Source organism: Dermacentor andersoni, chromosome 3, assembly GCF_023375885.2.
Source record: "Dermacentor andersoni chromosome 3, qqDerAnde1_hic_scaffold, whole genome shotgun sequence".
Classification (NCBI taxonomy): Eukaryota; Metazoa; Arthropoda; class Arachnida; order Ixodida; family Ixodidae; genus Dermacentor; species Dermacentor andersoni.
Genome location: NC_092816.1, coordinates 202960264 through 202975642, shown reverse-complemented (window position 1 = coordinate 202975642; position 15379 = coordinate 202960264). Strand labels below are relative to the sequence as shown.

The following is a 15379-nucleotide window of genomic DNA, read 5'->3' as shown; positions in this document are numbered from 1 at the left end:
GTTCCAATGCGTTTTGCGGCTTGTGCGAGGGGGTTGCGGGTATTGACGATATCGGTGTTGATTTGCTGTGGGGTATCGGAGAGGTGGATTCCGCGGATCACTCCCTTCTTCGTGTCCTCGGCGGCCGTCTCATATGCGTTAACATGATGCGTGACCCCATTGACTTGAATGGATTTTATGAAGATATACCGGTCGGCGTTCTGCAGACTCGGCGTACTGAGAACGACAACGTTTTGTTGGGTGTTGGGGCACACGGTGTCTTGTTGAATATCTGCTGGGATGAGCTGTGCGGCTTGGAGTACGCGGCTGTAGTCACGGTAGGGCTACCAATTTTGGCGATGAGCCAGCCTTGAGAACTTGTGCTTTGACTGGTGGCCTGGTCTTGGAGCGGGAACGAGTGCTTGAGGTTTGGGTGGAGTGTGTTTCGGGTGAAGAGTCGTCCCTCAACTTCGCCGGTTGGCGAAGGCGAGTTGTTCACCAGCCCATCTCGGCGGCCACTTCGAGATCCATGCTCGTTGCTGGGGCCGAGAAACTTGATCGGTGATACTGAGCTCGCTCGAGTGCGCGCCACGCATCCAGTGCGCCTGCCTTGCACGCGCGGCGGCTGTGGTGTGGGCGATTCACAAAAATGTTCGCAGCAGAGGGAAATGGAGTGTCCCACCTGACATTGAAGCGTCCACGGAGTCCTGGTATCTTCACGGATCGACTGGTGTAAAAATTAGGCCACAATTCGCAAGAAAATGCTTCAAAATCATTTCGCGAACACGGAGCCGACGCGAGCACGTCTACACTCCTCGGCGATCGCAGCGCCTCTCCCAACGTACCTTCAGACGCAAAGTTCTGCCTCGTGTTGGAGAAATTGCGGGGCGCGGTAGTGCTGAACTTAGCGTCCCAAGTTGGCGGCTGGACGTAACTATATTTATTCAGTCGTGTTTTTTACTAATTGTAACAACGTGTCATTATTTCGCATTATTGGCGGCTAGGGAGCCTACATTTGGCCCGGCTGCATGGGGGGGAGCGCGGCATGTTGGCGGCGCCTCCAGGACACCAAAGCGGTAACGGGGACACCAAAGCTAGTACACGGACTGGTCCGCAGGCTCGCCGAGGCCTGCGCGAACCAAGGGTGCCCAAGATCGGCTGTCCTCGACAGCCAATTTTTTCTGCGAACACCCGCTGGCACGCTTCGGCCTCCGCGGCCGCAACCCACGGGCCGCCCTGCTTCCGGCTTGGATCCCCCTGCTACCCCTTGGGTGCCCGGGAGATCCTGCGCCGCCTGCTTTATTATTTTATTATAACCTCAGGTGTTTCTCTTGAGGCCTCCGTTTGCCGGTTACATGTGCCCTCCTGGAGCAGTGCTTGCAAAAACTCCAATCTATCGTCACGACGAAGAAAGCGACCCGCGACTTATACAACACCAGTCAGAACTTTGCCCCTTCAGACACAGCGATCACCAAATGGGGCGTCTATGCACTGCCTCACCGCGCAGGCACCCAGTGGCAGGGCGAAACTAACTCTACCGCACTCCGCAATGCCGGCATGACATACAACTCGCGCCAACTGCGTAGTGTCTAGGCTGCAACGAGCAAAAGCCCCCAGATTTTCTCTCTCGCACCCGCTCTTACTCGCGCCTGCGCACAAACGACTGGCGATCCCTCAAATGAACGTCGTGTCTCTAGTGCTGATGTTAAAGCATAGAGTTTCTCACTAGTGAGGAACTCTATGTGTTAAAGTACCGAGCCCCGTCACTGTAGTTTAACCTTCTTGGCGCCGCCTAGCGCCGTCCAAGCCGCTCGTCGCACTTTGTCGGTGGAGTATTGCTGGCCGTCTTTATCCAGGTCTGTTTGCGCGTCTGGCAACGGCGTCAAATATTTGTTTATTTTTCTAAGCACACCGCCGTAAAATGTGTGCCGCCGGCCGTGCGCGGGATGAGTTTCGCCCTGTGTAGCTAATGCGCGATGAGTGCGTTAATGACAGTAAACTAGTCTAATTGTAATACTCCCAGGACACACATACGTAGGAAAAGATGGCGATGCTGAAACGCTCGCACAACACCTGCCTCGTCAAAGGTAAGCGACTTTCTTGGGTCCGGCAGAGGCTGTAATAGCCGTATGCGCGCGTCCAACCGCGTCGAAAAAAGAAAAAAAAGAAAAAGGGGAACGTTTCAGTATGATGTGGGTCCGTCGACAGCCGCTAAGCTTCCCTCATAATTATAGAGAGTCAGCGATTGGTCTCTTCGAGAGCCGCGCTCGTTGGCGTTTCCGTAAAGGTGTTCAGAAACTTTTCGAATATCAGCAGGGGCCTAATCGGTCGCATAATGCGATGACAGCGGTCGTCCTTGAATTTATTCAGGGCGACGATCGGATGACGAGGTTGCTCCATATTCGCGCGTCTGAACAAACTTTCCGGATGTTTCTGTAATGGCATAGTGTTCCTATGCCGTGCGTCGTTTGATAATGCGGTGTACACGAAAGCACTAAGTTTTCTGATAGGCATCAAAGCCTGATATGGGGCTTGTTTATAAGAACAATGATATTGTATTCATGCACAGTGAAGTATTTAAGTGCTTCGGCTGTCGCGAACAACGAGTGATTAAAATGGAGATGTTCGACTGGGCGCTGTAGCTACAATTCGCCGATCGGCTTGTTTCTTGTAATAAACCGAAAGTGCTTCGTACGTACCAAGAGAAAACAGCTATCGGGACGCGGGAACTTGTTCCAGAGACTGCTTGAGTGGAGTCGTATAAGTGTTTGCTTAAGAGTGACTTGCTTTGCCGTTGTTTGCACGCTGTACCAATTGTAGCTACGTTGGTTGTAGTGGCTAACGAGAAAGACTGCCTCCGGAGGAGAAACCTGTGCCTCAGGCTTGAAATTTAAGCACTTTTCGAAGCGAACCTTTTGTGACATCTTTTCTGCTGTAAACATGAAGTGAAATACAATGGTGCCTCGATTCACGAACTCATTTATTTCCGTGGCCCACGTCGCGAACCAAATTTGATGTGAACCGAAGGAGAGTTTCCCTTGGGAAACGATTTATAAATATAGTTAATCTTATTCAGACTCTGATGATGTCCACATAACTTATTTAAACACATGAATAGTCAATACACAAACGTGTTTGCTGTTCATTACTGTACAGTGCAGTATAGTAAAGTGATCGTGTGAATAGAGAGAACACTTCTGGTTAGAGGGACAGGCATGGGAGCAGCAGGCGTGGAACATCGCGTGGATATCCTTTATGAGCTTTCTCCTCTCTTCTTTGTCTCTAAGCTGCAGGCACATGTTCTGGCAAAGTCTGGCAATGGCGCTTGTTTTATTTTTTGGCACAGTGCGCAACCTAACCGTCCAGTTATGAGTGACCACTTTGTTGTTCATCAGGTAAAACACTGGGCTTGTTTCAGGTGTGTTCAGTGGCGTAGTAGGGGGGGGAGTGGGTTGAAGGAGACACACTGAAGACGTGCCCCCCTCCCAAAAAGAAATTAGCTTAGTGTGCAGCCTTCCCAGGCTTTGCCTCACCTAAAAATAATTCTGGCTATACCACTGATTATATTTCAGCAGTGCTTCTCAAAGAAGTCCTGCTATGAATTCAATTTGTCAAGAGTAAATTATAAAGCACTGCTGTTAGCCTCCCTGTCATGCTTTTCCCCGCTATAAAGTTCCTCTGCAAAAGCCTTCTGTTGCTCACAGTGAAGTTCAGCAAGTTCTTCTGTTGTTAGCCTCTCTTTATGGTCTTCCGCAAGTTCCTCCATGCCTCCATGATCGACGTCCAGATCCATGATACTGCATACCACTTCTGCATGTTTCCAAAGTATGAATAGGATACTCCTACCCATGGACACAATCTCCTCAACCTCAATCTCTCCACATGATCCCCTCACCACCTCTGCACCACATCCTTCGATATTACATTCAGTGACACATTCTGGTTGCAGGCGTTCTTTCAAACTTTGCAGTGCTATTAAAAGAACATTGCATTGCATGGATAACTACACTTTAAGCTTAGAAATCAATTCAGATGTAATATTATTATAAGTAAATTTGTTTTATTTAACAATAAACAAGACATCATGCCAACATCACACAAGCTATCTCCATGAACCCGGTACGAGGTTTGTGAACTGAGATGGAGTTTGTGGATCGAGGTAAACTTTTGCAAATGCTGCTGTTTGTGAACTGAATTCTCCATGAACAGAAGCGTTCATAAACCGTGGCATCACTGTATGGTCAGTTGATCCCACAGATTTGACCGTTGAGTTTCTCTCTCTTGCAAGCATGCGGACTGTATATTTTTGTAGAAAAAGAAAGAATGACAGCACAACATAAAAAAGCCCTCAGCGTGGTATAACGTAGCTTCTAAATGTTTGAAAAGTAATATCCACCAAGAACACTTTAGTATTTGGCTTTACTTCGTACCTATGATTATGCCTGTCTGTCACTTCGACGGAAAAATCTGAGATGAACAGTGCAATGGCAATATTTAAGAGGGTACACTAGGACAATTGGACATGCCCTTGTATATCTGTACATGGATGAACCGCACGTTTCTCTTCTCCCTTCAGGGAAGTTGCCACTCTTGGAAGAGTATGGGAACGACGAGTCAAGGCTTTGGCTGGGACACATTAAACAATCTTCGGTGAAAGATTATGCAAAGGCTACCTGGGTTATTATACCTGCCGTGGCGGCATAGTGGCTATGGCATTGTGCTGCTAAGCCCGAGGGCGCAGGATCAAATCACAGTCGCTGCAACCACATTTCGATGGGGGTGAAATGCAAGAATGCTCGTGTTCTGTGCATTGGGCGGAGTTTAAAGAACCGCAGGTGGTCAAAATAAATTCCGAGTCCCCCGCTACGATGTGCCTAATAGTCATATTGCTACGGAACAATGACGAACCAATGACGAAGAGGCGAGCAGTAAGAAGACGACGATTGGAGGCTAGCGCGGGCTGTTGCCTCTTGGCCAAGTGCGGCGTATTACATTGTAAATATACTTGTATATAGCTTTTCATCTGCGTCTTCTTACGTAACATATCTGGTGGAGGTGGACGTTCCCTGTACCTCGTCACGGAGCTTCGCAGTGGACGGTACGTCGAGCCTAGCTTCATGGCTCCCGGCGATGACAACTCGACTCAGCCGCCTCCGACACCTGCTGCCACTTCGACGACCTACATCACTCTCCCTGCTCCTCGTGATCCTGGCGTATTCTCGGGCAAAGATGGGGAAGACGTCGAGGACTGGATCAGCCTGTACGAACACGTCAGCCGCATTAACCGGTGGGACCCTACTATCATGCTCGCCAACGTAGTCTTTTACCTCGGTGGCACACCTCGAGTTTAGTTTCGGACGCACAAAGATGAGCTTACCACTTGGGATTCGCTCAAGCAAAAGCTCCGAGACTTGTTCGGCAACCCCTACGGCCACAAACTTGCCGCGCAGAAGGCGCTTTCCGGCCGTGTGCAGACGTCAACAGAGCCCTAGGTCACGTACATTCAGGACGTCTTGGCTCTGTGCCGCAAAGTTGATGCACACATGACTGAGTCAGACAAGGTATCCCACATCCTCAAAGGCATTGCCAATGACGCCTTCAACTTGCTCGTATTCAACAACGTCGCGATGGTGGATGCTGTTATAAAAGAGTGCCGCCGCCTGGAACTCGCTAAAAGCCGACGTATCGACCAGCAGTTTGCCCGTTTGCCCAACACCCCCGTGACATCTTCCTCTGCCGACGCTCCTCGTCCCAACAACACTGGTGATATTACCAAGATCGTCCGGCATGAGATTGAGGCCGCCTATCCGGCTGCCTTCGATTCCAGCCCCACCAACGCACCTGCAGTCACGGTTTCCCTGATCCAGGCAGTTGTCCGCCAGGAGTTCGAAAACGTGGGCCTTCACACCTGCTCGGCCCATCGCCCTGATACCCATCCGGCTTCTTCGATTCCGCCCCGTCCCGCATCTTCTTACCCACCACGTTTCCGCAACCCATCTGAATGGCGCACTGCTGACAACAAGCCCATTTGTTTTCACTGCTGTTGTATCGGGCACATTTCTCGGCACTGTCGAAGTCGCTGGACTTCCCCGACCCGGTCTGCTTATACTGCCTACTCTCGCCCCTCATGTGGCCCTTCTCGATCCTATTCCGCACGCTCCGATAATGCCGCCACTGACTCTCCTGCGCCGAACAGCCCCTATTCTCGTTCATCTTCGCCCCAACGACGACAATCTCGCTCTCCCCAGCCCCGTCACTCCTTTTCGCCGACTCCCTTCGGACGCCGCTCCCAGCCGGAAAACTAGATGATGCAGCGCCTCGAGGTGACGCTGCATTGCTCCCTATGCCACCAAATCCTCTACTGACGTTGCCCACTCACCTGAACTTTCTTGACATGCAAGTCGACAGTGTTCCTGTATCTGCTCTTATAGACACTGGGGCGCATTTGTCGGTAATGAGCGCTGACTTTCGTACCCGCCTGAAAAAAATAATCACGCCCGCCACGACGCATGTTGTCCGTGTCGCCGATAACGGAACAGCCCCGTAATTGGTATGTGTGCCACCCATGTCTCCTTCGCCGATCGCTCCACAATTGCGCTATTCACAGTCATCGCCCACTGTCCCCACGACATCTTCCTCGGCTTAGACTTCCTCTCCGCACATTCTGCTCTCATCGATTGTTCCGCCAGTACTCTCCGCCTTGACCTGCCTGTTCTGGATCCCACTGAACCACACCCCAGTCGCCTCAGTTCCGTCGACTTCGTTCGCTTGCCACCTTCGGCACTGACTTAGTTGAGCTAGTGTCATCCCCACCAGTGCCCGATGGTCACTATATCGCGGCTCCTATGCAAGACGTCCTCCTTACACACGGGATCACGGTACCTCATACCGTTTTATCTATTACGCCGAATTGTGTCTGCCTGCCAGTGGTCAATTTTGGCTTGACGACACAAGTGCTGCCACGCGGGATGTCTGTGGCCCAGCTTTGCTCATTCGAGGATCACTCAATAGCATCTATTGAGGTAGACGACAATTCAGCCGATCCTCCTCTACCATCGCAGTCGACAACTTGTACCATCGCCGACTTACAGAAAATGATTGCGCCCGACATGCCGTCCGAGCACGCTCGTGAGCTCTACTGCGTTCTGTTTTCCTACAACGATATTTTTTACTTTAACGATTGTCCTTTGGCCCAAACTACAGCTGTTAAACATCGCATTAATACCAGCGATGCCCCTCCTATTCATCGCCGCCCGTATCGAGTGTCACCGGCTGAGCGTCAAGTTATTCACGCAGAAGTTCGCAAAATGCTTGCCAAGAAAATCATAGAACCGTCATGTAGTCCATGGGCGTCATCTGTTGTACTGGTAAAAAAGAAGGATGGCTCATGGCGCTCTTGCGTGGCTTATCGGCACCTTAACAGGGTTACCAAAGAGGACGTGTATCCCCTACCTCGGATCGATGACGCCCTTGACTGCCTCCATGGTGCTCACTACTTCTCCTCTATTGACCTCCGCTCCGGCTACTGGCAGATTGCCGTGGACGATCTCGACCGCGGGAAGACTGCTTTTGTAACTCCGGACGGTCTTTATCAATTTAAAGTGATGCCGTTCGGTCTATGTAACGCTCCTGCCACTTTTGAACGCATGATGGACTCCGTTCTTCACGGTTTCAAATGGTCCACATGCCTGTGCTACTTGGACGACGTTATAGTATTCTCCCCAACGTTTGCTACGCACCTCGAGCACCTCTCGGTAGTCCTGGACGTTTTTCGTCGTGCCGGTCTGCAACTGAACGCATCGAAGTGCCAATTCGGCCGTCGCCAGATTACCGTCCTTGGGCATCTCATTGACGCGAACGGAGTGCAACCGGACCCAGGCAAGATCCATGCTGTTACGCACTTCCCTGTTCCGAAGTGTGTCAAGGATGTGCGTAACGTCATTGGCCTTTGTTCCTACTTCCGCCGTTTCGTAAACAATTTCGCGGCCATAGCACGACCACTAACCGAGCTTTTGAAAAAAGATGCCCCTTTCCAGTGGGGTGATAACGAGGCCTCTGCATTCTCGCATCTAATCGACGTTCTCACAACGCCTCCCGTTCTGGCCCATTTCGATCCTTCTGCGCCTAGCGAAGTCCGTACTGATGCCAGCGGTCACGGAATTGGCGCAGTACTGGCCCAACGCCAGCGCGGCAACGACCGTGTTATCGCTTACGCCAGCAGGCTCCTCTCACCCTCCGAGCGCAACTATTCCATCACTGAGCGTTAGTGTCTGGCCCTAGTTTGGGCGGTTGCGAAGTTCCGCCCATACTTATATGGCCGACCTTTTTCCGTTGTCACAGACCATCACGCGCTTTGCTGGTTATGCTCACTGAAAGATTCTACAGGAAGACTTGGTCGCTGGGCCTTACGCCTCCAAGAATATTCATATACTGTCACCTACAAATCTGGCCGACTACACAAGGACGCTGACTGCCTGTCTCGTTACCCGGTAGACGAGCCTGACGACGCCAACAGTAGTACCGACAACGGCATTTTCTCTGTGTCTGCCTTTGCTAACATCGCCGATGAGCAGTACCGAGACCTACCGCTGCGAGCACTCATCGAGCGTCTGCGCTCTACACCTACCGACGCGTCCGTTCGCCGATATGTCCTCCAGGACGGCATTCTGTACCGAAGGAACTTCCTCCCTGACGAATCTGATCTTCTTCTTGTCGTGCCAAAACATCTACGACAGACTGTGCTCTGTGAGATGCATGACGCACCTACTGCAGGACATCTTGGCGTAACCCGCACGTACGACCGCGTCCGCCGCCGCTTCTATTGGCCTGGTCTCGCTCGCTCCGTCCGACGCTATGTTGCTGCCTGTGATACCTGCCAGCGTCGGAAAACACCTCAGGTGCTACCTGCGGGTCATCTCCAGCCGATCACTGTCCCTGTGGAACCGTTTTTTCGTGTTGGATTAGACCTCCTCGGTCCCTTTCCCACGTCATCCTCTGGGAACAAATGGGTAGCCGTCGCAACTTATTACGCCACCCGATACGCTATCACGTGGGCTCTCCCTACCAGTTGCGCCACTGACGTAGCGGACTTTCTCTTGCATGACATTATCTTACTTCATGGCGCCCCGCGACAGCTGCTCACTGACCGTGATCGTAACTTCCTCTCGAAAGTTATCGCCGACATTGTACGTTCCTGCTCCACTCAACACAAGCTGACTACCTCATACCATCCTCAAACCAATGGCCTGACAGAGCGGTTAAACCGTACTCTTACCGATATGCTGTCCAAGTACGTTTCCAAGGACCACCACGACTGGGACATTGCCCTTCCTTACGTCACATTTGCTTATAATTCTTCCCGGCACGACACCGCCGGATTTTCTCCCTTTTATCTACTCTACGGTCGCGAACCGACCTTGCCCCTTGACACGGCACTTCCTCCTGCTTCGATCTCAACAAGCGAGTATGCGCGCGACGCCATTGCCCTCGCCGACCATGCACGCCAGCTTGCCCGTGCTCGACTGACAGACTCGCAAAGCACTCAGCAGCGTCAGTACAACGCCCGCCACCGTGACGTACAGTTTTCGCCTGGTGCGCTCGTGCTCTTGTGGTCGCCCTCTCGTCACGTCGGACTTTCAGAAAAGCTCCTTTCGCGATACACAGGGCCCTACCGCGTGCTGCGACAGGTGACGCCTGTGACGTACGAAATTGCTCCTGTGAGCTCAACCTCGTCATCTACTCTAGCATCTAGTGATGTCGTGCAGGTCAGTAGGCTCAAGGCCTACTACACTGCTTCCGAGTCCGGCCTTTAGTCGCTCCGGGATGGCGCTTTTGCCGCCGGGGGTAGTGCTACGGAATAGTATCACCAATGACGAAGAGGCGAGCAGTAAGAAGACGACGACGATTGGAGGCTAGCGCGGGCTGTTGCCTCTTGGCCAAGTGCGGCATATTACGTTGTAAATATACTTGTATATAGCTTTTTATCTGCGTCTTCTTACGTAACAATATCTTGGTATTGGCATGTGAAACCCCAGAATTTAATTTCTCAGTTGGGTTATTGCAATGGAAGGCAAACAAGACACAGAGCATCCATATTTCAGTTGCTTATAACTTTCGTTATCTTTTTTACCTGTCATGGACCTTTTGTCTTATATATTCTGCTTTTTGAATATAACTAAGATAGTCACTATTTTCAACATCGTTCTGGGCATGTGATCATATTTCATAGCTCTGTTGTCTCATTAACATGATACAGTGAAGCTTACCTTCCAAGACAATCTTCATAGTGCAGCATTAACTTGTTATGGACAGTATTGAAGTAATGCAGTGGTTGGTGGGACAATTTTAACTCTTTTTCTAATGATTATCACTGCAATCGTTATCGCAATTCATATCACTACAGCCATTGATGGGTGCAGTCTTCAAGAGGGAGCAATCCTCCCATTGTGCACTCTTGAAGAGCATATCCATCCTCTTGCTTCTGGTCACTGTTTTCGATTCTAGATGACACCACGTATCAGATTTAATTGGGGAGCCTATGGGCAAGTGCTTTTTTTCAAAAAAGTTTAGCCGCTGTTCCCCATCAAATTCAGTGGGCTGTCAGTTTGTGTCCCAGGCTGTTCAGAAGTCGTGGTGCATTTCTGCCTCTTTTTGTTGCACACTGACATGTGCGGATGTTGGCATCATATTAATCAAATTTCTGTAAGTTAGTTTTATTGCAACAAATGTGGACAGCCTGCATCCACGTTCAGTGTATATGCTGCCTTATCCTTTAACTGTACACATCAAATTTATTCCTTTACATTTGTATGTTGTACAAAACACTGAAAGCAACAAATTCTGAAGCATGGTGGCTCCATAATTAGACAAGGTAAATGTGTCGTATATAGAGCTCACATAGGCTATAGTATTTCTTTTGTGGCTGAGGTCAAGGTCTATTGAAGAAATGGGACTACTTGAGCATCACCACTCATCGTTGGGAACGTAGCCTGTCAGAATGGTCTCTCACAATTTTGTAACCCACATCACTAAATTTAGTGGAAAGTTTCATCCACAATTTAACTTGTGGTGGCAGATACCCATAGAACGGCTTGTCACCACCTAACACAAGACTTACATGAAGGCTACATAAAGTTCGTTAGAGCTGCTGTATATGCTCACAGAGTAATTCTAATGTTAGTGGCCTTGTCTGTAGTTCTTATCAATACTATGGGCCGCTTGGGATCTTAAATTAAACAATATTGGCTGCCTGTCACTTACTGCATTTCCTACAAGTTTCTGGGAAATTTGGTAAAATTTTTTTCATCCGCTGCAGTACAAAAAAGGATAAGAATAATGTTTAGGACAGTGAAGCAAGAAATGAATTTCTCATAGAGGTAATGACTTCAGGGAAGCATCCACAGCAGTGCTTTATTTCCAGACTGAAATTATGCTTCACAATAATGTTTGAATTTCTGCTCTATTGCCACAATGGTAATTTAATAATGGCAAAGAAATATGATATCTGTGAGGCAGGCATTAACCCTCTATGGAATAGTGTTGCCTACAGTAAACAAAACAATTTTTTTTTTTTTTGCCGAGTTGCAGTTTTGAGCGTAGAGTTTCTTCCTAAATCTCTTTGGCGGACACTGAATGGTAGGCTGTGAGCTTGTTTTGTCGGATTAAAGCAGGAAAAGAGGACGAGGAAAATGAAGTTTGGTGCATGGCTCGCTTTCTCTTTAAGGCACCGTCAGGGAACAAAGACCAGTGATGTGAAATCCCTGGCTGCAATGGTGTAACACAGTTAATGTAGAGGAAATGCAGTGGTACACCTCTGTGTTGCATTCACTGTGGACTGTCTGTACAAGTTCCACAGGGAAGTTTTCCCTCGGTGTTCTGCCTGGTGTTGCCCACAGGTAGAAAGCCTATTGCTGAAATAGTTTCTGCAAATTATTTTTATATTTGTTGAATATTCTTATTCTTGGTATATTGTGCACATTTTAATGAAAAATGAAAATTTCCTTCAGATACTTTTATGTGTGGTCCTTAACGTTTTTTTATAATTTACTGTTGAGGGTACAATTGCAAAAAGAAGTTTGTAGAAAGCAGCCAAGAAAAAAGATTTAAATGATCCTATGGTGTGACCATGCAGCATAACATTGGAGCAGCCATTGCATTGGTAGAACATTTACACATGTAATGTAGCACCCTATTCTCGGCTGCAAGATGTTTATTCATGGCACCATTGGTGTCCAAGCTTTCACTTGAAATTGCACTGTTTGTTTTGTTTTATGGAAGCACTTGTAGTGATATTATCGTCTATCACCAGAGTATACCTCAGTGATAATTGATGAATAAACAAGAAAAAGCTAACAGGTAGTGTCAAATGAACATTTCAAAGTACAATCATTAAAAAAAATGTAAAGAAGGGCTCATGGGAACTGTGGCCTCACCACATGATAGGCAAGCAATAATTTCTAGTCGCCGAGCTAGCCCAGAGAACATATGGGCAGACAGCGGGTGGTTAAGGCTAGTTGTGAGAAGGGAGTCGCTAAGAACTACCTTGAACAAAACAGTGGCTTGGAAGGTCCGGCAGCCTTGGAGGGCCTACTCCCCTAAAATCAATGCACAAGTAGGCGTAGGAGAAAAAAAGGGGCATCACCAAAGAGGGCTCAGCAAGTCTGTCTGCCTGACATGGAACTCCTTTCTAATCTGTTTCCTTCATACAGGTTTGCGATGCTTTCACAGCAAACAGGAGTGCTGTTTGAAAATAGCCTGCACCACATGACCATGTCATCAGGTGCATGTCTGCTTGAATTTGTTCCACTTTTTCATTGTCACCAGAGGAACAATGTACTTTGCAGGTCTCTTCGCTTCCTTGGCGGTGACGTGCCTTGTTGGCCTCTACTATGGCTACCGGCTCATGGTTTCCAACGAGGCCAAGTTCTCGTTTGGCCGGTCTGCGGGTGGTAATGAGATTCACCTTATTTTGGCATGCTGTTTCAGGAACAGGCACTGGAAATTTGCTGCCGTAGCCTGCAGTGTTGCATTTCATGCCTCGAGACATGTTATGGCACATTCGACTGGTCATATTATAGTGCTGTCAGAGCACTTTGATGGTCGTGCAAAATGACAATGAAGCTGTATTACAAAAATCAAGAGACGTTTGTAGCATTATTTCTGCTTTGTTAACACTATAGGAGTGTGCTTATTGTCACACTGAAGGTTAGTTACTTCGTTAAACTTCGTTTTTAACTATTTTTGAAGCTTCGTGTGAGTGCTCTAAAATGGACAGCTCAATTTGCCATTACAAATAAATGCCGTGGCAGCCTAGTAGTTGCTGAACTTGAGGTTGGGGGTTCAAATCTCTGCTGCCATAGTTACGTTTCAATGTGAGGGTGGAATGTAAAAACACTCGCAATGCTTGGGGTGCAAGAACCCTTTCATAATACCTTTGTTGCCTTGGGATGTTAAACCCAATCAATCAGTCAATCATCCTCAAGTGAAAAACAGAGAAATGCAGAGATAAGCTATACTGACTTGCAACGTCCTTTGTGTGACATCTGATAGTGCTAGCACATTTAGTTTCTTTGGAAGTGGTATGACATTAATGAAATTGAAGCCACTAAAAGGAATGATGAATCACTTATCTGTATCTGCTATGATTGTAATTTTCTCCTTGTTCATCTCTGCCTTTTCTTAACTTAAGCTTTAAATTCTTGGGCTTTATGTGCCAAAAGCACGATGTGATTATGAGGCTTTCTTGCTTAAGCTTAAAGGGACACTAAAGCAAAACACTAATCCAGTTTAGGCAGATAAAGCATTCTTTCATAATTCTGCTGTCATTAATTTCGATATGATACGTGGATTACTAGAAGAGAAAATGAAAGTCAATGTTTCACTTTTTGAATTTCGCGCCGAAACTGCAACCCCAGTACATGAGTGTGATGTCAGGGATTTCAAAGTATATTTTTCATATTTGGGCTGCATTAGCTCAGTAAAGGTTCCTGAAACTTGCCAAGCTCAGTCATTGACTCTTTTAGAGCACAATGTAGTCTGGCGCAAACGAATTAACTGGGCCGTAGCAGATGCTGTCAAAATTCGTGGCATTACGGTTTGCTGGTGTGGGAACTTGAAGGCAATTGCCCCACCCATCTTTCATCTTTGTGCTTTTCTCTGGCTTACCAGGTGTATTCTCGTGGTAGGGGTGGTGTCTTTTGTGTGTGTGTGTGGAAGGATAATCTACTAATACAGAAGAAATCATTTTTCCACTCTTTGGTGTCCCTTTAAGCTTAAACTTAAGCTTTATTGTGGTCACAGGAAGTCATAAGGTTTTACTGCAGTAGCGGATAAAAGCTGAAAGTGCGACTGATAAGCCTGCACACCCCGTAAGTAAGCAGGGTCAGTGGACAAGTGTGACTGCATTTAACAGCATTTGCACTTGGGCTTGCTAAAGACACAAGCCTCAAGAGGACATTCGGTACTACAGAGCAAGACCACTAATGAGCATTGCTGCATCGTGATGCCTGCTAACACAATGCACAGTGTGTGTAGTAGCCTTTGGCACATGAATATTTTTGCTAAGCAGGACGTATGCTGGTGCTTTTCTCAGCTCACATAGTATTTGTGTCATCACTTGAAGGCGATTACACCACCCATCTTTCATCTTTGTGCGTTTCTCTTGCTTACCAGGTGTATTCTCATGGTAGGGGTGGTGTCTTTTTTGTATGTGTGTGGAAGGGTAATATACCAATACAGAAGAAATCGTTTTTCTACTCTTTACTGTCCCTTTAAGCTGTCAGGCTTAAGGACACTTAAGGTCACTGACAGGCTAAACGTGCTCAGCCTGTCAGTGACACGGTCAGGCTGAGCAGGTGTCACTTGTGGCGCAGTACCAAGGCAGTAATTCTAAAAGTATACTGGACAGGTGCTCGCACCAGTCCACTGACGCCAAGTGGGGTGGCACATGCTGCACCTGATTGGTCAGTTCAAAAGTGCATGCACCAGGCCACACCTGAACTTTTGTCTGATTGTTGCCATGAACCACACATAGATTTACCAGATCACAAATACGCGACACCAACACCATTTGTAGCTTATCGGGACGAAAATTTGGCTTCTTAGTGGCACATGATTTGTCTTTAACTTGAGCACTGCATGGGAGACAAGGGAGTGGAGACGACATGCCACTGCACTGGCAACTAAAATTTATTTGAAAGTTAACCTTCATAGATAGACCTCACCACAAGCACTCGTGTGGCAGAGGAGATTCTAATTGCCATATGCAAACTACACAATGGAACAGAAATTGATAGGCACAACATCAGGAGACGGATTGAAGATCGTTCTGAGAGGGCAAACAGGTGCAGCTGAAGTGCTAGTGAAGATTAAAGAGACAGTGAAAAGGAATCTTAGGTTGGGC

At 48.1% G+C, this 15379-nt stretch overlaps 1 protein-coding gene across 1 annotated transcript in view; it reads left to right on the top strand.

Moving 5' to 3' along the window:
- The first annotated feature begins 1757 nt into the window (after positions 1-1757).
- The window catches only part of LOC126524355 (glycosyltransferase 8 domain-containing protein 1-like), a 98416-nt gene continuing 84794 nt past the window's right edge, over positions 1758-15379 (top strand). The window contains exons 1-2 of the mRNA XM_050172683.3: positions 1758-2066; positions 12822-12926. Coding sequence (XP_050028640.2) covers positions 2024-2066; positions 12822-12926 — 148 coding nt within the window. The 5' untranslated portion in view covers positions 1758-2023. The remainder of the gene's footprint in view (positions 2067-12821; positions 12927-15379) is intronic.